General features: G+C 42.9%; 1 protein-coding gene across 1 annotated transcript in view; it reads left to right on the plus strand.

The window, feature by feature from the left end:
* Positions 1-663: 663 nt before the first annotated feature.
* The window catches only part of LOC129854285 (synaptic vesicle membrane protein VAT-1 homolog-like), a 42590-nt gene continuing 19823 nt past the window's right edge, over positions 664-23430 (plus strand). The window contains exons 1-7 of the mRNA XM_055921167.1: positions 664-1058; positions 2014-2143; positions 3724-3939; positions 4705-4847; positions 6542-6645; positions 8251-8306; positions 8450-8644. Coding sequence (XP_055777142.1) covers positions 829-1058; positions 2014-2143; positions 3724-3939; positions 4705-4847; positions 6542-6645; positions 8251-8306; positions 8450-8644 — 1074 coding nt within the window. The 5' untranslated portion in view covers positions 664-828. The remainder of the gene's footprint in view (positions 1059-2013; positions 2144-3723; positions 3940-4704; positions 4848-6541; positions 6646-8250; positions 8307-8449; positions 8645-23430) is intronic.

The following is a 23430-nucleotide window of genomic DNA, read 5'->3' on the forward strand; positions in this document are numbered from 1 at the left end:
GGAGTACCTCAATACAAAACCGTTGTACTGGACATTCCTACGGCCTTGTCGTTACGTTAGCTGACATCCATATGGTGACCAATACTATAAATTATTTCCCACTCGTCCATTGAAATAAACATCACTTTCTTTTGCAAGTTTTAATTAGTGCCAATTCCATGCTGCTGTTTTGCCAGCTGGTCAGCATAAACTAGGCTCATCATAAACTAGGCTCATCATCGTCTCCACTCGACTCTCAACTGCGCGCCATACGTGGTCAATTTGGGCACCAGGCGTGTCCATGTTAATGATTTATATATATACACTAGATGACTATAAGGGGGCGCTAAATTTAAGGTTCTGTACCTCCATCTTGGCACTTCCCCACCAGTGTAAAACAAATATTTTGGAAGCTACATAAATACATGTATTAATGTCTACATTCGTTTTTGCCACGTTTATTATATTACAGACAACTGAATGCAAACTTTAAATTATATTATGTGAGCTAAACGTAAAAAAACGAATAAAATATATATTTTTAAATACTTAAAGTATATTTTTTAGAGATGAATAATGTTACTATCCCCACTACAACAAAACAATACTTAAATACATGTAATGTTGTCCTTGAAACATGTAATTGAGGAGTGCCAATATGGCCGAGTGGTGGCTTCAAATCCTCTCATTGGCCAATACACAACATCAGCAATCCAAGATTTATAAACATCTTTATTCGGAATAGCCTCTCCCTCTTCCAAAAGAGAACTGATTCGGCTCATACTGCGCATTCTGAACTTGGAAGGAAGGAAGGACCAGTTACAATCTAGAGCATCCCCTTCCAGCCCCATGAAGCCCACCGACATGGCTAAAGAAGGAACGGAGATGACAGAGGAAACTGAGCACATGATAGAGAAGAATGGAGCAAAAGAAACAGAAACTGTAGTATCTGCAGGAGATGCCAAAGAAATGCGAGCCGTAATACTGTCCGGTTTCGGGGGTCTCAACAAACTCCGGGTAACCAAGAAGGCGATGCCTGAGCCACAAGAGGGAGAAGTGAAAATTCGCGTCAAAGCATGGTAAACGTTGCATATTAAACTGTTGATTAATTGTTACGTTGATGCCTGCCTATATGATCTTAAAATATCAATGATGCGAAGTTACCACATTCATAAGTGTATTGCAACATGTTGCAGATTCTGATTCAGTATGGGCGAGCCACGAATAAACCTTTAATTAAAGTAGGTTAAACTCGACCTGTGTAGTTTGTAAAAGTGACACGAGAAAAGGACTCATTGCATTCATGAAGCCACATGTCCTCTGATGTTTCACTGTCTGTAGTAGATGATGAATAAGGACTGTCTGTGGAGCAGTCATGCAAATGAAAAGCAAAAACATCTGCAATGTTGGAATTAATTCAAATTTGTCTTGATAAAAGTATTTGCTTGGCTTGTTTTTGACTGATCATCTTAATTAACTTTTATTGGGGGAATAGTTACTGTAAATACCTCAAGTTGAAATAGATTTTCTCATTACAACTGGCTCATGCAAAGTCCTACAGTTGTGGTATTTGTGCTCTATTTTCTTATGATTTAGTAAGTAGATTCTGATGAGGGATTGGATAATTGTCTTCAGTCCAACAATATTGTTTAATTGATCATATTGAAATACACAAACTATACCTTCAACAAGTGAGAAGCAATTTTTCCACAAAAGGGAGAGCCTGTTACAGATATGCTCTATCACAGATTGGCTATTTATTGTTCAGTGCATGTGAATCACCATGGCCTTGGAACTGTAGCCCCTTTTAATAGTCTGGAATTCAAGCATGAGTTTGTAGATATCAAACAGCTTGTGTTGTGCTTATGACTGCTCAGGCATTTATTTATTCATACATTTTAAGTCTAAGTAACATTTATCAAATAGTGAAAATGTCCATCATGCAATATTGTGTCTTCTCCAATTTCATAAGTTAAAAATAAATAACTTTGCTTGATTGTGAGATTAATATCAATGAGACATTTACTGTTGCAGTGGCTTGAACTTCCTGGATCTTATGGTGCGTCAAGGTAATATTGACAGTCCTCCGAAAACTCCACTTGTCCCTGGATTTGAGTGTTCTGGAATAGTGGAGGCGATGGGAGAAAACACAAAGGGATTTGAGGTCAGTGAATCTAGATCACAGTATGTCACAGATATAATGTTGTGGATTAGTAGCACAGCTAAACTCAGCAAAAAAATAAATGTCCCTTTTTCAGGACCTTGTCTTTCAAAGATAATTTGTAAAAATCCAAATAACTTCACAGATCTTCATTGTAAAGGGTTTAAACACTGTTTCCCATACATTCCCATAAACAATTAATGAACATGCACCAATGGAACGGCCGTTAAGACAATAACAGCTTACAGACGGTAGGCAATTAAGGTCACAGTTATGAAAACTTAGGACACTAAAGAGGCCTTTCTACTGACTCTGATAAACACCGAAAGATGCCCAGGATCCCTGCTCATCTGTGTGAACATGCCTTAGGCATGCTGCAAGGAGGCATGAGGACTGCAGATGTGGCCACGGCAATAAATTGCTATGTCCGTACTTTGAGTTGACTAAGACAGCGCTACAGGGAGACAGGACGGACAGCTGATCGTCCTCGCAGTGGCAGACCACGTGCAACAACACCTGCACAGGATCGGTACATCCGAACATCACACCTGCGGGACAGGTACAGGATGGCAACAACAACTGCCCGAGTTACACCAGGAATGCACAATTCCTCCATCAGTGCTCAGACTGTCCGCAATAGGCTGAGAGAGGCTGGACTGAGGGCTTGTAGGCCTGTTGAAAGGCAGGTCCTCACCAGACATCACCGGCAACAACGTCGCCTATGGCACAAACCCACCGTCATGGTCTGGAGCAGTGTGTCACAGCATCATTGGACTGAGCTTGTCATTGCAGGCAATCTCACAGCTGTGCGTTACAGGGAAGACATCCTCCTCCCTCATGTGGTACCCTTCCTGCAGGCTCATCCTGACATGAACCTCCAGCATGACAATGCCACCAGCCATACTGCTCGTTCTGTGCGTGATTTCCTGCAAGACAGGAATGTCAGTGTTCTGCCATGGCCAGCGAAGAGCCCGGATCTCAATCCCATTGAGCACGTCTGGGACCTGTTGGATCGGAGGGTGAGGGCTAGGGCCATTCCCCCAAGAAATGTCTGGGAACTTGCACGTGCCTTTGGTGGAAGAGTGGGGTAACATCTCACAGCAAGAACTGGCAAATCTGGTGCAGTCCATGAGGAGGAGATGCACTGCATTACTTAATGCAGCTGGAGGCCACACCAGATACTGACTGTTACTTTTGATTTTGACCCCCCCTTTGTTCAGGGACACATTATTCAATTTCTGTTAGTCACATGTCTGTGGAACTTGTTCATTTTATGTCTCAGTTGTTGAATCGTGTTATGTTCATACAAATATTTACAAATGTTAAGTTTGCTGAAAATAAACACAGTTGGCAGTGAGAGGACGTTTCTTTTTTTGCTGAGTTTATATTGATCTCACTTTGCATTTTTACCCCCCAAAATATTGATTTGTGTCACAGTTTGAAATGGTTAATGTTGATTTTTTGAAATTCATTGGTCAGAGTAGCATGTGAGGTTTGGTGCATTTCTAAAACAAACCTGTAAACATGTCACCTCCAAAATGTGCATTTATCATATTTTATAGCTTACCCTTTCCTCTCTCCAGATAGGAGACCGGGTTATGGCTTTTGTAAATTACAACGCCTGGGCAGAGGTGGTTTGCACACCGCTGGATTACGTCTATAACATGCCTGATGATATGACATTTCCTGAGGCAGCAGCCTTCTCCATGAACTTCGTGGCTGCCTACATGATGCTGTTTGAGGTTGCCAATCTCCGAGAGGGGATGTCAGTATTGGTCCATTCAGCAGGAGGGGGTGTGGTAAGTCAACTCCCGAAAGGAGGTGGAAAGAAAAACACAGCATCTGAAAATGATATCAGTGATGTTACTATAGATACCGCCAAGGTGTGTATCTCTGGTGGCTCTTGAGGGTAATAGCGTGTGGCTATTATCAGACAGCTCAGATGCTGTTTTACATAATGCTGTATTCATGATTGAAGATGATGGTGAGATGTGGCTGAGAAAACGACATCTAGGAAAGATGTGACTGTGGTTGAAGATAGAGAGTGTCTGGGCTGTGCTGGTTACAGTATATATGCACACAGACTCTTCAGACTTTTTATTTTTTAATTTTTTTAATTTTACAAGACATTGAATTATCAGGCTCATGTAGCACATTTCCCTTTAGCGAAAGCACTGTTAGTGATTCCCAGCTTTAATAATTAAACATAACTAGATATGTAACTATACTCTAGAGATGCTCCTACAGACTGTAATTCATGAACAACAGTAGAGCGACTGCTCAGATTTCAGACTGATGCACACAATAGGGTATAACTCTGTTGTTTAATTCACACATGTAGTACCATACTGTAGTGGAGATGGACAAGAAAACATTTACTGTCTACCTAGTGTGTTGAATGATTAGAACAGGATGAGAATAATTATTATAATTAATTTTCATATCAAATATGGATTATGGTTGGTAAAGCTGTGATGCATAACCTGTGGAAATGTCATTGTCTGGATTGTCCTTGTGTAATTGTGTCTTGGAGAGTCTGACTGGGATTGTGTGGTGTTTTTCAGGGTCAAGCTGTGGCTCAGCTGTGCTCCACTATACCCAGTGTCATTGTGTTTGGAACGGCCTCATCTTTCAAACATGAAGCCATCAAGGACTCTGTGACCCACCTCTTCGACAGAAACATTGATTATGTACAAGAAGTTAAAAAGTAAGGTTTGTTTGTTGTTCTACAATAACAATTATTGGGATAAAATCTTTCTTCTAAACATAGAGCTGCAGAGGTAATTGTTCTGCACAATTTTTATGAATAACACTAATTTGTTAGCAAATGTGTAATTTCATTGGATCTTACAGGTTTATTAAAATATGTTTAGATATAATTTCACATAATTACTAAGAATCTCTTTTGGTTTATAATGTGCAATTTGATATGTACATATGAATTGACAATGATAATGTGATAACGTAGAACACAGAGCATGTAGAGCTCAGGGAGGATGCAGATGTTAGTTGATGCCATATTTGGATGTGTGTGGCTGCGGTCTCCATGGCAACACACAGCTCGTCTCCGAGAGCAACGGCAGTGTGTAAGGCAGTGCTCAGAGGCTCTCTGAAGGCAACCTGCAACAGGCTGTCTGCTGGGGACGTGGAACAGCTGGGCCAATCAGGAAAGCGCCCTGATGCCTCATAAATACTATGCCCATTCAGATCACACTGCATGTCGTTGTCTTGTCTTTTCCAAACATATTACTCACCATATGTCTGTTGCAGAAGGACAAGTGAGAGCCATGAGAAAACGAGTTTTGATTAGACATGGAAATAAAAGTGCTTAAAACAACTTGGCTCCCTATTAAAAATACGATGGAGAACAATCTCTGGAGGAAAAATACTGGAGTTTTGGTGCAGGTACAGACAACTAGCGCAAAAATAATATTGCGATGTTGTCAAAACGATATGATATATTGTCAAAAATAATATCCCGATATGTAACTATATGGATTTTGTCACCCATCACTAATTATCATGTTTGATTGGCAATCAGTGCAATCCATAGGGATGTTGCCTCCTCAATAGGAGACAATCAGAAAATAACCCTCTATGCCAAGGCCAACTTCATGTCTACTGTCTAATAGGACTAGTGTTTTGGAGGTGAGTCATGCAGTCAGGAGGCTTAAAGCATGTCCATCCGATAATCACATTCTGAATTTATTCTGAAGTGCTTTATAAATGCATACATTCAACCAAGCTTTCCTCTTGAGTTTCTTTCTTAAGGAGCCTAATCCTTGGTTCCCCCTCAGTACTTATTGACAGAGGGAGAATACTGTCTGCTTGCATATCACAATGGTAGTAAATACAGCCATATCAGAGGGAGAGGCAGATTAATAAGCCTTTCATCTCTGTGGCCCCACATTCCTTTCAGGATCAAGAGCAAAGCAAAATTAAATTGGTCTTAAGTCGCCCCTTTTACAATATGCAAGGCCATAGGCATCATAAGACCCCCGAGCAGTTTAGCCAAGCAGGCGGTCAGGCCACCAGGCAGAAAGGAAGGCATTTGGACCCCTTGATCAGAACATTGCTCTCATTCTTTCTTTCACATTGGTGCTCTTAAGTGAGTCATGCCATGAAAAACTACACCGATGGTTAACCTGTCCAATGCTTATATGTCTTTGAATACTGTATCACTTGAAACCAAGAGTGGAATTTGATTCAACAAAAGGCTGATCGAAATGTCAATTAACTGGATTGTTTAGTATTTGCTAAAAATATATAAATGTAACTATTGAAATCTGAGCTAAACATTGAATGACTGATTGATAGGGTTCTGATGAAGCCTGCAGTTGAGTCTGTCTGTAAATGAGGAACATGTTGATTATTGTTAATTTAATTTCCTGTATTTGGTAGGATCTCTCCAGAGGGAGTGGACATCGTCCTGGACTGTCTGTCTGGGGAGAACACTGGTAAAGGCCTCGGGCTGCTCAGGCCTCTGGGAACCTACATCCTCTACGGTTGGTGTCCTATCAGGATGCTACTCTTAAATTTGCTACATTGTGCCACCAGTATCGCACATAAGACTCTTGAGATATGATGTGGTGTTAGTCTGTGAATGATGAAGTATCTTGAGTGACATTTTTAATTTGAACATTTCAAACTTACTGACAGGTATTGTATATAGGTTAGGCACCATTGTACTTGTGCAATACATATACAGTGCCTTCAAGAAGTATTCATACCGCTTGTCTCATTCCATATCTTGTTGTTTTACAGCCTGAATTCAAAATTGATTAAATATATATATTTTCTCACCCATCTACACACAATACCCCACAATGACAAAGTAAATTCTTTTTTTAGAAATGTTAGCAAATTCATTCAAAATGAGATACAGAAATATCTAATTTACATAAGTATTCACACTCCTGAGTCAATACATGTTAGAACCACATTTGGCAGCAATTACAACTGTGAGTCTTTCTGGGTAAGTCTATTAAGAGCTTTGCAAACCTGGATTGTACAATATGTACCCATTATTCTTTAAAAAAATTGGTTGTTGATCATTACAAAACAACCATTTTCAAGTCTTCCCATAGATTTTCAAGCAGATTTAAGTCAAAACGGTAACTTGGCCATTAAGAAATATACACTGTCTTCTTGGTAAGCAACTTCAGTGTAGATTTGGCCTTGTGTTTTAGATTATTGTCCTGCTGAAAGGTGAATTCATCCACCAGTGTCTGGTGGAACCAGGTTTTCCTGTAGGATTTGCCTGTGCTTAGCTCCATACTGTTTCTTTTGTATTCTGAAAAACTCCCCAGTCTTTAACGATTACAAGCATACCCATATCATTTCAGCTTTTCCTTACGAAATACATTTAAAAAAAAATACATTTTACTTTGACATTATGGGGTACTTTATTGTGTTTAGGCCAGTGACGAAAAATTGTAATTTAATCTATTTTAAATTCAGGCTGTAACACAACAAAATGTGGAAAAAGTCAACTGGTGTGAATACTTTCTGACGGCACTGTTTCCTATGACATAGCTTAGACCACAAATATTTTTTAAAGTTTCTTGTGAGATATAGGCTCAAGCTCTTCAGACTTTCACCTCGTCTAAGGACACTTAGAATACAGATGGTTCTATTATTTTGAGGTAATATCCCTCCATCTACTCAATAGTCAATCTGGACAGAATTTAACCTCATTGAAAACCAGGCGTGCGTTGTGATTCAGTGCGAAATGTAGGTTCATTCAAATGGATTAAAAATGTCACCTGCATATATTTTACTATATTTTACTACTACCCCTGGCTTTTATCTACATCTGAATTGTTTAATTACAAGAGTCTTCTTGGGTTTCAGATAATGTAGAATTAGTGTTTCTGTCAGTATGACAGTCGTGGAGTTGTAACACTAGTGCGGCATGAATCAATAAATAATATGACTGTGGACAGAGTTCATTAGCTGTGCCAGATCTAAAGGAGGCAACCACTCCTCCCCCACAATAACCCTTCTTCACCTCACGGCTCTTTACGGTTCACCCATCACTTCAGCCCAGCAGTTAACACCACGACCCTGTCTCTCTCTGTAAGCTTGTGTCTTTGTTTTTGTGTTTTCAGGCTCATCAAACATGGTTACTGGGGAAACAAAGAGTTTCTTCAGCCTTGCAAAATCTGTGAGTTAGAAATGCTGAGTCTGTCACTGAGTTTACAGAATGGAACAGTCTGTTTAATATTTATCGAACATTCACTACTTACAATGAAACACAAATTAGTTATTGGGGTAAGTGATGTGTGTGTCTCTGGTTTGACTCCCCAGTGGTGGCAGGTTGAGAAGGTGAACCCTATTAAACTCTACGAGGAGAACAAGGTCATTGCTGGATTCTCGCTGCTCAACCTCCTGTTCAAGCAGGGCAGGTGTGGGCAGGTGAAAACGGTGGTGGAGAAACTCTTCTCCCTCTACGACCAGAAGAAGATCAAACCTGTGGTGGACTCCCTGTGGGCACTGGAGGAGGTAAGGGGACAGCTGGTGGGTAGGGACATTTCCCTGAACACATCTGGCATGATGTCTTTGACTGGCAGGTCTATAATCTGGGAATGATCCACACGGTCACTAAGGAAACACAGATGGGTAGGGAAGTTTTAGAGAAGTTGGTATGGAAACATCTTGGATGGAGTGTCATCTGTTGATTGTCACTGTTGTTAGTGGACGTTGGTTTGGCCTGCAGATGGCAGGTGGGCCGTTAAGACCGGTTGCTGGTTTTGATGGCTGCAGTTATGCGACATTCACATTCACGCGCACATGAATTCCATACATCAATTTCTCCTCTCCATCTCTGCCAGTGCATCTCTCTGGGTGTCTGTTTTCTTCTTTCTGTTTCTACACTGTCACCAACTCTGTTTGTAAAGAAACACAAATGTGACATTTGGGTGTTTCAAACATGCTGCTATTTCTGTGGACTTGATAGTGGTACTGCTAGTGGTTAGCAGGCAGCTCAGCACGGAGGGTCATAGAGTCATTTATTGAGACTACACCCCTGCTGCTATGAGGTAGATGATTGGTGGTTTAATTATTCACAAGATCCCTTGCTTATAGAATAGTGAAAGGCTTTCCGAAGCTTTTCCTCTCCATTCATATTACTGGTGTTTACCTCCACTGTCACGATCTTCAAAGGGAGAGAGTGAGGACCAAGGCGCAGCGCGTGGAAAGTACATCTTCTCTTTATTAGAAGAAGGACAAAACGAAACAAAAAAAACAACAAACGTGAAGCTATAAATGACTAAGTGCAAAAACCATGCAACATAGACATAGACAATTCCCCACAAACAGCTAAAGCCTATGGTTGCCTTAAATATGGCTCCCAATCAGAGACAACAATAACCAGCTGTCTCTAATTGAGACCCAATTCAGGCAACCATAGACTTTCCTAGAACCTACACTCAACCATAGACACAGCTAGACACCTTCACTCAACACAAACCCATACACTACACCCAACACCCCCTTTACCATATAACCACCCAAAACACAAACATTCCCCATGTCACACCCTGACCTAACTAAAATAATAAAGAACACAAAGAATACTAAGGCCAGGGCGTGACATCCACTCAGTTATATTTCTTTATACACATATACAGTATACATACAGATATTCACCTAAATCTGTCTCAAGTGAAAAAATGAATAGACAAATGTAATTATTTCTGTCCTTCCTATCCAATGTCTAAGACACTACTGTGCATTTCAAATCAAATCAAAGTTTATTTGTCACGTGCACCGAATACAACAGGTGTAGACCTTACAGTGAAATGCTTACTTACAGGCTCTAACCAATAGTGCAAAAAAGGTATTAGGTGAACAATAGGTAAGTAAAGAAATAAAAACAACAGTAAAAAGACAGTGAAAATAACGGTAGCGAGGCTATAAAGGTAGCGATGCTACATACAGACACCGGTTAGTCGGGCTGATTGAGGCAGTATGTACATATAGATATGGTTAAAGTGACTATGCATATATGATGAACAAAGAGTAGCAGTAGCGTAAAAGGGGTTGGCGGGTGGTAGGTGGTGGGTGGCGGGTGGCGGGACACAATTCAGATAGGCCGGTTATCCAATGTGCGGGATCACTGGTTGGTTGGGCCAATTGAGGTAGTATGTACATGAATGTATAGTTAAAGTGACTATGCATATATGATAAACAGAGAATAGCAGCAGCGTAAACGAGGGGTTCGGGGGGGGGGGGGGGGGGGGGGCACACAGTGCAAATAGTCCGGGTAGCCATTTGATTACCTGGTCAGGAGTCTTATGGCTTGGGGGTAAAAACTGTTGAGATCCTTTTTGTCCTAGACTTGGCACTCCGGTACCGCTTGCCATGCGGTAGTAGAGAGAACAGTCTATGACTGGGGTGGCTGGGGGATCCAGGATCCAGTTGCAGAGGGAGGTGTTTAGTCCCATTTATCCATTCCAGGAAATGTGAATAGTTTCTCTGGTAAGGCTGACATGTTGTTATTTGAGTAGAAACAGTCAAGGAGATACAGTGTGTCATGTGATTTGATTGAATTACATTGTGTTGGTCAGGTGGCCAGTTCAAATGACAGAGCCAACCTCTCTGATTCAGATGGGTTGGGTTAAAAGCGGAAGTAAAGTTTTGGTTGTGTGCACTAGACAATAAAAGTAAATGCCATCCTTTCTTTGCTTCATTTTGTAGCTGAAATTTCTGCCTGCAAACATGTTCTTGCGTCATTCCGGTTTTGAAGTTGCAAAATAATTGGCCTTTCCAGCAGAGAGGGTAGTGCGAGGAAAGCCTGTTTGAACAGTAGGGGACTGACTATATGTTTGATTCTATCCATTTTTTCTTGTTAGAAAAACCCTCCACTTATTTGAACGTTGACCCTGTGCCCACCAGATGAATCACAGTGTTGTTTCTCAGAAGGATGGCATAGATACTTATTCACTCCCTCTTTGATCTTGGCTTCTACTCAATGTGCCCAACATTCTTTAAGAAGTGAATTTTGCCTGTAATCAGAGAATGTTAATGAAGACCTTTAAAAAACGATAGAAACTCAGAAAAGGAAGTTCATTAGAAATGTAGTGAGTGTTCAGCAGTCCTGGTTTGGTACATGATTCTGTACAGTACACTCTTAGAAAAAAAGGTTCCAAAAGGGTTCTTCAGCTGTACCCATAGGAGAACCCATTTTGTTTCCAGGTAGAACTCTTTTGGGTTCCATGTAGAACCCTCATTGGAAAGGATTCTACCTGAAACCAAAAGGGTTCTACCTGGAACAATAGTGATCTTCAAAGGGTTATCCTATGGAGACAGCCAAAGAACCCTTATTGATTTTAGATAGCACCTTTTTTTCTACGAGTGTACTGTTAACAAGAGGACATTTAATAAATGGGCTCCCTTGTGTTCAGAAAACAGCCTTTGTTGAACAGCCATCTCGGACTTGCTTGAAGACAGGACAAAATTTATTTTATACTGAACAAAATTATTTTGATTTATTTTATTTCATCTTTATTTAACCAGGTAGGCCAGTTGAGAACAAGTTCTCATTTACAACTGCAACCTGGCCAAGAAAAAGAAAAGCAGTGCGACAAAAACAACAACACGTAGTTACACATAAACAAACGTACAGTCAATAACACAAAAGAAAAAAACGCAACATGCAACAATTTCAACCATTTTACTGAGTTACGGTTCATAAAAGGAAATCAGTCAATTGAAATAAATACATTAGGCCCTAATCTATAGATTTCACATGACTGGGCAGGGGCACAGCCATGGGTGGGCCTGGGAGGGCATAGGCCCACCCACTGGGAAGCCAGGCCCAGCCAATCAGAATGTTTTTCCCCACAAAAGGGCTTTATTACAGATATTAATACTCCTCAGTTTCATCAGTTGTCCTGGTGTCTGGTCTCAGACAATCCCGCAGGTGAACAAGCTGGATGTGAAGTCCTGGGCTGGCATGGTTACACGTGGTCTGCAGTTGTGAGGCCAGTTGGGCGTACTGCCAAATACTTTAAAATGACGTTGGAGGTGGCTTATGGTAGAGAAATTAACATTAAATTCTCTGGCAACAGCTCTGGTGGACATTCCTGCAGTCAGCATACCAATTGTGTACTCCCTCAAAGCTTGAGACATCTGTGGCATTGTGTTGTGACAAAACTGCACCTTTTAGAATGGTCTTTTATTGTTCCCAGCACAAGCTTTTTGTGCATATGGAACATTTCTGGGATCTTGGTTTCTTGTTTTTCCTTTTGATCCTATCAGGCGTTGTGGTGGGAAAGTGACAGACTGACTCCCCACTATTCTGCATGGTTGTCATGGTTTCAGAAGTTGATCTATCCACAGCGTTCTGCAAAGTCATGATAGGGTGGGTGGCACCATACTCAAATCAAATCAAATTTTATTGGTCACATGCGCCGAATACAACAGGTGTAGACCTTACAGTGAAATGCTTACTTACGAGCTGTCACGCCCTGGCCTTAGTATTATTTGTTTTATTTATTATTTTAGTTAGGTCAGGGTGTGACATGGGGTATGTGTATTTTGGGGTATTATATGGTAGAGGAGGTGTTTTGTTGTAGTTTATGGTTTTGTGTTGAGTGTATGTGTCTAGCTGTGTCTATGTTGGGTGTAGTTCTAGGAAAGTCTATGGTGGCCGGAATGGGTTCTCAATTAGAGACAGCTGATTTTGGTTGTCTCTAATTGGGAGCCATATTTAAGGCTGCCATAGGCTTTAGCTGTTTGTGGGTCATTGTTTGTGTATATGTATAGTTCGACGTAAGTAGTTTGTGTGTGCACTTACGTTTTGAAGTTTTCACGATCGTTTGTTGTTTTCGTTAGTGTTGTATAAGTGTGTCGTGTTCATCTTCGTCGTTGTTATTAAAAAGAAGATGTATTCAAATCATGTTGCGCCTTGGTCCTCTCGTTCATGTCAACGCGATCGTGACAGAATGACCCACCAATACCGGATCAAGCAACATGACCAGCGGCAACAGGATCAAGGCATTAAGGATTCATGGACATGGGAGGAGATTTTAGATGGTAACGGACCTTGGGCGCAACCGGGAGAATATCGCCTCCCTCGTGAAGAGCTGGAGGCAGCGAAAGCCGAGAGGAGGCGATATGAGGAGGCAGCACGGAGACAAGGCTGGAGACCCGCGAGTACTACCCAAAAATTTCTTGGGGGGGGGGCTAAGAGGTAGTGGGCCGAGGGCAGGTAGGAGACCTGCGCCCACTTCCCAGGCTAACCGTGGAGAGCGGGAGTACGGGCGGACACCGTGTTACGCAGTAGAGCGCACGGTGTCTCCTGTACGTGTTCATAGCCCGGTGCGGGTTATTCCACCTTCCCGCACTGGTAGGGCTAGATTGGGCATTGAGCCAGGTGCCATGATACCGGCTCAACGCGTCTGGTCTCCAGTGCGTCTCCTCGGGCCGGTATACATGGCACCAGCCTTACGCATGGTGTCCCCGGTTCGCCTACATAGGCCTGTGCGGGTTATTCCACCTTCCCGCACTGGTCGGGCGACGGGGAGCATTCAACCAGGTAAGGTTGGGCAGGCTCGGTGTTCAAGGGAACCAGTACGCCTGCACGGTCCGGTATTTCCGGCGCCACCTCCCCGCCCCAGTTCAGTTCCACCAGTGCCTACACCACGTAACAGGCTTCCAGTGTGTCTCCAGAGCCCTGTTCCTCCTCCACGCACTCGTCCTATGGTGCGTGTCTCCAGCCCGGTACCACCAATCCCGGCACCACGCACTAAGCCTCCTGTGCGTCTCCAGAGTCCTGTGCATCCTGTTGCTGCTCCCCGCACTAGCCCTGAGATGCGTGTCCCCAGTCCGGTACCACCAGTTCCGGCCCCACGCACTAGGCCTAATGTGCGTCCCCAGGGTCCAGTATGCCCTGTTCCTTCTCCCCGCACTAGCCTGAAAGTGCGTGCCTTTAGCCCGGTGCCTCCAGTTCCGGCACCACGCACCAGGCCTACAGTGCGCCTCGTCCGGCCAGAGCCATCCGTCTCCCCAGCGCCGTCTGAGCCATCCGTCTCCCCAGCGCCGTCTGAGCCATCCGTCTCCCCAGCGCCGTCTGAGCCATCCGTCTCCCCAGCGCCGTCTGAGCCATCCGTCTCCCCAGTGCCGTCTGAGCCATCCGTCTGTCCAGAGCCATTAGAGCCGCCCGTCTGTCCCGAGCCATCAGAGCCATTAGTCAGTCAGGAGCCGCTAGAGCCATTCGTCAGTCAGGATCTGCCAGAGCCGCCAACCAGACAGGATCTGCCAGAGCCGCCAACCAGACAGGATCTGCCAGAGCCGCCAACCAGACAGGATCTGCCAGAGCCGCCAACCAGACAGGATCTGCCAGAGCCGCCAACCAGACAGGATCTGCCAGAGCCGCCAACCAGACAGGATCTGCCAGAGCCGTCAGCCAGCCATGAGCGTCCAGATTCGTCTGCCAGCCATGAGAAGCCGGATCTGTCAGCCAGCCATGAGCCGTCCAACCAGGATCCGCCGGAGCCGTCATCCAGCCAGGATCTGCCCATTATCCTGGTGCTGCCCGTTATCCTGGTGCTGCCCCTTATCCTGGTGCTGCCCCTTATCCCGGTGCTGCCCCTTATCCCGGTGCTGCCCCTTATCCCGGTGCTGCCCCTTATCCCGGTGCTGCCCCTTATCCCGGTGCTGCCCCTTATCCCGGTGCTGCCCCTTATCCCGGTGCTGCTGCCCCTTATGACTATGGTGGGGTGGGGACCACGACCAGTGCCGGAGCCGCCGCCGTGGAAGGAAGCCCACCCAGACCCTCCCCTAGACTATGTGCTGGTGCGTCCGGAGTTCGCACCTTAAGGGGGGGGTTATGTCACGCCCTGGCCTTAGTATTATTTGTTTTATTTATTATTTTAGTTAGGTCAGGGTGTGACATGGGGTATGTGTATTTTGGGGTATTATATGGTAGAGGGGGTGTTTTGTTGTAGTTTATGGTTTTGTGTTGAGTGTATGTGTCTAGCTGTGTCTATGTTGGGTGTAGTTCTAGGAAAGTCTATGGTGGCCGGAATGGGTTCTCAATTAGAGACAGCTGATTTCGGTTGTCTCTAATTGGGAGCCATATTTAAGGCTGCCATAGGCTTTAGCTGTTTGTGGGTCATTGTTTGTGTATATGTATAGTTCGACGTAAGTAGTTTGTGTGTGCACTTACGTTTTGAAGTTTTCACGATCGTTTGTTGTTTTCGTTAGTGTTGTATAAGTGTGTCGTGTTCATCTTCGTCGTTGTTATTAAAAAGAAGATGTATTCAAATCATGTTGCGCCTTGGTCCTCTCGTTCATGTCAACGCGATCGTGACACGAGCCCCTAACCAACAGTGCAGTTTAAAAAAATACAGATAAGAATAAGAGATAAAAATAACAAGTAATTAAAGAGCAGCAGTAAAAAAAAATAACAATATATACAGGGGGATGCCGGTTAGTTGAGGTAGTATGTACATGTAGGTAGAGTTAATTAAAGTGACTATGCATAGATGACAACAGAGAGTGGCAGTGGTGTGTGTGTGGGGGGGACCTAGAAGCCTCTTGGACCTAGACTTGGCGCTCCGGTACCGCTTGCCGTGTGGTAGAGAACAGTCTATGACACCGCCTGGTATAGAGGTCCTGGATGGCAGGAAGCTTGGCCCCAGTGATGTACTGGGCCATACGTACTACCCTCTATAGTGCCTTGCGGCCGGAGGCTGAGCAGTTGCCATACCGGGCAGTCATAAGATGTAATAACATACTAACTACGCTGTCTGTATCACCTGACTGATACGTCTGCAGACTAGTCACTGCCCGGAGCAAAACTACTCTGCTAATCATGAGGAGACTGCAGCTGGTACTGCAGAAGAGGGCGAGAGAGTGTAAGGGCAGAGAGAGAGAGAGAAATTAGTGAAGGTTAATGAGAAAGCAAGGGATAGTGGAGGATAGTGTTTTGAAAGGGAGAGGTTTGAAGGAGGCTTCAGTGTTGTAATATTTTACAGCATCGCTGACACTAAAGCTCAGCCCTAATAGTCATCGTTGTTTATGATCCTACTGTTCTGCTTGGAAACAATACCAGACCCAGAGGGCGAAATAGATGAGTTGGCCATGTCTTCTCCAAGCAATGTGAATCTTATTACCTGTGTTGTGGCCATGCTTTCTGGATGCCATTTAACCCCCTGAGCTGAAGATGATTATCTGGATAGTTTCTATGACAGCAACATTCATCATTCAGCACCAGTGGCCAGGGGCCTCGCTGTGATTGTTTGGTATGGTCCTCTACCTTCTGTTCCACAGTAGTCATGAGGGAACTCATGCAACATCTCCCCGTGACATCCTGACCAGGGGTTATCCTTTTGTTCTCCACAGCCTCTTAATGTCTCTAGACTCAGATTTGTTTTGCAAAGCAATATATCAAACGGGTTTGCACAATGAAAAGCAAGTTTACCTATAAGGCCCTTGTCTTGGAGAGCAGCTTTGAAGCCACAGACTTCAATTACTACAAACTATTTCTGAATGCCCTGAGCATCACAGAGGCAATTCTCTCCTGTGCCATGAGTCAAGTGAAGTCCTGGAGAGATCCATAGTGAAGTTCAGGGGGCTATTAGAGGAATGCAGCCAAAGAATGCACAAAGCTCCCCCTTAGAGATGCACATCAACCAGCTGTATCCTGCTCCTCCAAACCAGTCAGTCTTTCACAGCACTCCAGGAAATGAACACCCCTCCAGAAACACAACTCTAGTATGCTTTATGCTGTGCTGCTCACTCAGGGAAGAAACCATTTTTACCTTGGACCACATCCATTTGTCTGTTGCCTAGGAATTGTCGCCTTTTTGAACGCCTTTTTTTCCCCCAGACAGTTGTTTACTGTTGTTGCAGAGATCTCCCTCCCACCCAGCCTGGCTGTTCCACTCTGCTCCCTGATACCTCAGATCTGGCGTTGACAGGAGGCAGGCAAGGCAGCCAGGCAGCTCTGGACAATCTGATTTATGGTCCTCTCAGACAGCACTTGTTAAAACTCAGCACCAGCAGTGTTTTCCCCTCACCAGCCTATCAGGCAGAAGGCCATTACTGACACTGGCATTACTCAGGATGTACTACCACCGTAGCCAGGCTACAGATAACGCAAGCCTCAGTAGATTCACTAGTCCACCTTGTCCTGGAAATATGTTTTGATTTCTCATTAATGAGACTGTCATGGTTCAAGTCTTCTGAGTTGTCACCTAAATCTTGTGTAACACAAGCTTGAACCACACTTTCAATGCTTTAATGCGTTCATCTTTACCTATCTGTATCCTATCCTACAGCCGAGAAGTATTCTCAACACAGCACCTTTTCTGTCGCTACTTGTTGCTCAGTGGACTCCTGCTCAACTGTCTCGTGTCGCTAACTGAGCTACAGCATTAGTATTACGTGGTTGTATATCACGCACAGCTCTCGGTTTGGCCACACCAGATCTGGCGTTACCTCCCCGGCTGAGCCAAGCTTGGCACTGTTGCCATAGGAACCACAGCCCTGCATTGATAAACAGGCCGGAGTGTAGCCAGGGACTTCTCCGAATATGTGGGTGGCAAGAGAGTGACCAGGCTGCCACACCCTGTTATGACACCCTAGAGCCATTTTCACTGACTAGTGACCTGTAGGACTGTGAACGCTATCAGCAGCATGTGGGCTCTCTGACACACTGAAATGAACCGTGCTAAGACAGGCATGTATTATGGGCTGTTATCATTGTTAGCTACTGATTCCACCAAATGGTCTGATCATTCCTGTTTGTTCCAGTGATTCAAATGGCTGTTGTCATTCACCCCATGTTTGCTCTGGCTCCTGCACCTTTCTATTAACACTATCATGTAAATTAAGGCTCTTAAATCTGGGCCTTAGCTACGCTTGTTGATTTAATGACCTCGCACCTGGCAAACCTGGCCTGTGTAAGACAGCATGATGAACACACTCCTCTCCTCTCGTAGTAGGCAGTAAGCTGAATGTTTCCAAATGATAGAAGAAATTGAAGCCCTCAGAAAAGGTTTTCTGCTGTTATCTGTTCATCTGTAATACATGGAGGAAAATGGATGGCTGACTATTATTAGTGAATTTTTCATAAACATGTGAAATGATAGACATTAATGTTATTCATCAGTGTGCAATCCAACTGATTTGCAGAGATAAATTGAACAACATGTAAACGGCTGTAGATAACTAGATAATAACACTGTGATTCCTAAACACTATTCACTTTGATTAATCTTTTTTGAAACTTCTTTCCTTATATGCACAGCATTGGAAATGTACATTTCTGTGTCGCTTGACTGAGTGGACTATTTTCTTCTGCATTGTTAAAAGTGTCAAGTCAAGATATCTCCATCACAGCACACTGAGTTTCCTTCAGGTGATCGACGGGAGCTTGTGATTTTTCTAATTATATCACATCATAATTTCCAGAATAATGACAGTTTCTCTTTTTCTCCATTAAGAAGTCTGAAATGCTGTCACTTTTGTTGGTTTGTAATGCACTTCTATTTTCTTGTGGCTATAAGCAGTCCTTTGGGTATTTTCAATCCACAGATGTGGTAGACATTTTTAGATGGGATCTCTTTATTTCTGCTGACAACATCCCAATTTGAAGACTATTAGACATTTATCCTTCATATTGTAAGTACATTTTCAAAAAGACAAGCTTAGCTTACCCCTTCAGTACTGTGCTATCTTTTCTATATGCACTTACAGAAAGTATTGAATGTTCCTGAGTTGCTGAGTTACTTGTCTAGAAATTATCAACAACCAATTTGACAGAGCTTGAAGAATTCTGAAAATAATAATGGGCAAATATTGTACAATCCAGGTGTGCAAAGTTCTTACAGATTTACCCAGAAAAACTCACAGCTGTAAATGCCGCCAAAGGTGATTCTAACAAGTATTGACTCAGTGGTGTGAATACTTGTGTAAATTAGATATTTAAATATATACAGTTGAAGTCGGAAGTTTACATACACTTTGGTTGGATACACGTTTGTACACATTTGTGGAGTGGTTGAAAAACAAGTTTTAATGACTCCAACCAGTCATTAAAACAAATTTTTCAACCACTCTACAAATGTCTTGTTGACAAACTATAGTTTTGGCAAGTCGGTTAGGACATCTACTTTGTGCATGACACAAGTAATTTTTCCAACAATTGTTTACAGATTATTTCACTTATAATTCACTGTATCACAATTCCAGTGGGTCAGACGTTTACATATACTAAGTTGACTGTGCCTTTAAACAGCTTGGAAAATTCCAGAAATGATGTCATGGCTTTAGAAGCTTCTGATAGGCTAATTGACATCATTTGAGTCAATTGGAGGTGTACCTGTGGATGTATTTCAAGGCCTACCTTCAAACTCAGTGCCTCTTTGCTTGACATCATGGGAAAATCAAAAGAAATCAGTGTAACGGGTGTCCTCCTCCTCTTCGGACAAAGAGGAGGAGTAGGGATTGGACCAAAGCGCAGCGTGGAATGTAGACATAATTAAGTTTATTAAAGTAAAGACGAAAATCGAAAACACTTAAACAAACTACAAAATAACAAAACGACGCAGACAGACCTGAACATGGAACTTACATAAATACACGAAGAACTCACGAACAGGAACAAACTACATCAAACGAACCTTTATATGTGGTGCAACATACACAGACACAGAAGACAACCACCCACAAACAAACAGTGTGAACAGCCTACCTTTATATGGTTCTCAATCAGAGGAAAACGTCAAACACCTGTCCCTGATTGAGAACCATATAAACGACCTAAACATAGAAACACAAAACATAGAATGCCCACCCCAACTCACGTCCTGACCAACTAAACACATACAAAAATAACAGAAAACAGGTCAGGAACGTGACAATCAGCCAAGACCTCAGAAAAAAATATATTTTGTGAAGTGCACCAGTCCTTCCTGCAGCAAAGCACCCCCACAACATGATGCTGCCACCCCTGTGTGTCACGGTTGGTATGGTGTTCTTCGGCTTGCAAGCATCCCCCTTTTTCCTCCAAACATAATGATGGTCATTATGGCCAAACAGTTCTATTTTTGCTTCATCAGACCAGAGGACATTTCTCCAAAAAGTACGATCTTTGACCCCATGTGCAGTTGCAAACCATAGTCTGGCTTTTTTATGGCGGTTTTGGAGCAGTGGCTTTTTTTTCTGAGGTCTTAGCTGATTTCTTTTGATTTTCCCATGATGTCAAGCAAAGAGGCACTGAGTTTGAAGGTAGGCCTTGAAATACATCCACAGGTACACCTCCAATTGACTCAAATGATGTCAATTAGCCTATCAGAAGCTTCTAAAGCCATGAAATATTTTTCTGGAATTTTCTAAGCTGTTTAAAGGCACAGTCAACTTAGTGTATTTAAACTTCTGACACACTGTAATTGTGATACAGTGAATTATAAGTGAAATAATATTGTTGGAAAAATGACTTGTGTCATGCACAAAGTAGATGTCCTAACCAAATTGCCAAAACTATAGTTTGTTAACAAGACATTTGTGGAGTGATTGAAAAACAAGTTTTAATGACTCCAACCTAAGTGTATGTAAACTTCCGACTTCAACTGTATATATAAAAACATGTTTTCACTTTGTCATTATGGGGTATTGTGTGTAGATGGGTGTGAAAAAAGTGCAATTTAATCCTTTTTGAATTCAGGCTATAACAAGAACATGTGGAGTAAGTCAAGGGGTATGAATACTTTCTGAAGGCACTGTATTTAACAAGAACATATGCTTTGCCCTCCTACTAGTACACCATAGAACAGCAGTGTTGCCAAATTCAACGAAAACCTGCTTTTGTTGTTGTGGGACAATGATCTGAAAAGAACTTGGCCACACTGGCCACCATAAACACATTAAAGGTCTTGGGAACCCACATCCATCTTCTCCATGTCAGCATTTTCTTTTCAGATTTTAGATTCACTCTAGCTCACATGGTGACAAGATTCTGTTATTTGGTGGCACAAAGGAAGGTCTTTTTTGCGTGATGAAAAAATATTTTCCATTATAAAGCATTTGTAACACAGGTCTATTGATGCTATGGCTTTGGTTACCTCTCTTGCTCTCAAGCAATGTTCTATGCTACAAACATCTGTTGTGGAAAAATTCTTACACACGGACATTCAAAGTCAATCTTAAATTAATCATTGTTTATTGTCAGTGCGCTGGAGAGGTTCCAACTAACTCAATGCACCATAGAACACATTTCTGTCCTCTTCCTGGGCAGTCCCAGTAGTTGTCTTATGTACGGCTATACACAGACAAGTTCTATTTGCATGATTTAGCATAATTCATTAATCATTACCATTTTGTTTCATTCATGTGACCGACCAACACCTCACAAGGCTTCTCCTCTCTAAGCTGAGACCTGGAAATTTAGATATTGTTTGTTCTCAAAACAACGTCTGGGCGTACTTCCAAATTGCAGCTACTGATAAGAGGCGGATTTGTTCAGTCAACCACTTGCATGAACACAGACATTGGTTAATAGAACAGCACATGAATAGAACACAGAAATGAGTTATAAGCACAAACATTAAAATTTCCATTACACAGCTCCGCCTGAACTTGCTATAATATGACTGACAATGTAATTGTTTTCTCCAGACCTTCAGAATTTCTGCCTTTCCTGTCATTTGGGGTCTTGTCAATGTTGGATGCTACTAGAAGTTGTGACAGTAGCTGTCTGCCTAGAGATCAATATCCTGTGTGAGGCTGGTGTGGGATGCCGTGGCCTTTTCCTGCTGTAGGAGGAGGATCTGTTCATTAACTAGCTGCCCACATTCATCTGAGAGCACCGCTCTCTGCTAAACATTCAGATTACGGCTGCCTGCTAAAGAATGTTAAGTCATTTATCAAGCCTGACGATGCGTTTTCGGAAAAGGCCTTCTGATCCTCATAGGCTTGGCACTCACCGGTACAACACATCACAGTGCTACTTCTGGTATGGTCTCAGAAAGGAATTCCAACATATGACTGTTTAACATCACATGGATACCACCGGGATGCAGCCATACCTGGTTGTGTAAGCAGAAGCTTTTCTGTAAATTTCCCCAGTGAGTTCTGTGAAATCCGTTCGGAAGTTATTTTTGTGGTTTTAACACGTCACAGTTGGTGAAATGAGTTGTATAATTGTCAGCAGTTGTGGAAGGACTGATACTGTTGCTGTCTGTGGAGCTCTCAGTGATGTTGTCTTGGGAGGATGTCATGCAGCATGTGAGTTTCAGCTTTATATGAGAGAGAGAGAGAGGTGTGTTTATGAGATGTTTTGTCTTTTTCCTGGGAACCCTGTGCTCTGCTGTTGTCAGTGAGGTTTGGCACAAAATGCAGGCTATTCTCTGTAACCACAGCCCATGAAGAGCCTCATTAAAGGGAAGTGGGGTGGCGAGCCTGGGGCAAAGACTCCCGTTGCTTGTGTGTGTGGGATGAGAATTCAGGGGGCGTTGGTTTGTGTAAATGCTGAGCCTGGAAAACGATTATCGCCTGGCTGGAGAGGGTGGAGGGTGTGTCTTTAGGATGGAATAAAGGAGAGGTTGCCTGGATACCCATGCAGCATTGCCTATGTAACATGGTTATATTGGTGATTCCCCTTGCCACTTTATTGTTAGGCCAATGGGTTTTTGGTTTTAGTTTTGTCTTGCCTTCACATACTCAACATGGCATCTTATTGGCTGGTTTGCGTGGCTTGCTTGAAATGGATTGATGTTTCAGTTAGAATCGTCCCAGTGAAAAAACACCAAACCAGCGGTAAGTTGTTGGTTGCAAAGCACTGTACGTCAAAAGTGATTTTTATACAAGTGATGATTTGAATGTACAATTTATGTACATTTGTTTGTAAATGTTATTAGAACATCACACAAGATGCAGCGTTTTTGTGCATATTTGTTGTGCATTTTGTTGTAGAGAATTCCAGCTAAAGCTAGCTAGCAACTTATTGTGTCTGGTGGAGGGGGGGTCGTATATTTCGTACAGTGCGTGAGTGCAGAGTTGGATGGTGAGCCGTGCATTGCATGACGTGCAATTTTGTGCTGTTTATCAGAATAAATATCATGACTGTGTGTAGCACCATGACTGGTGCACCATGACTGGTGCTACAAGTTGGAGTTTGTGTCGATGATTGATTGTACACAACGCAATAAGAGTACTGTTACAGTGGTGCCGTGACGGTTATTCTGGATCGGATCATCCTTCGCTGGATTTTCATCTCAGAACTTCGCGGTGGTTGCCGATCGAGAATCAGATAAGACGTTGCTGGTGCAGTTTATGGC

This window comes from Salvelinus fontinalis, chromosome 4 (genome assembly GCF_029448725.1).
Source record: "Salvelinus fontinalis isolate EN_2023a chromosome 4, ASM2944872v1, whole genome shotgun sequence".
Taxonomy (NCBI): Eukaryota; Metazoa; Chordata; class Actinopteri; order Salmoniformes; family Salmonidae; genus Salvelinus; species Salvelinus fontinalis.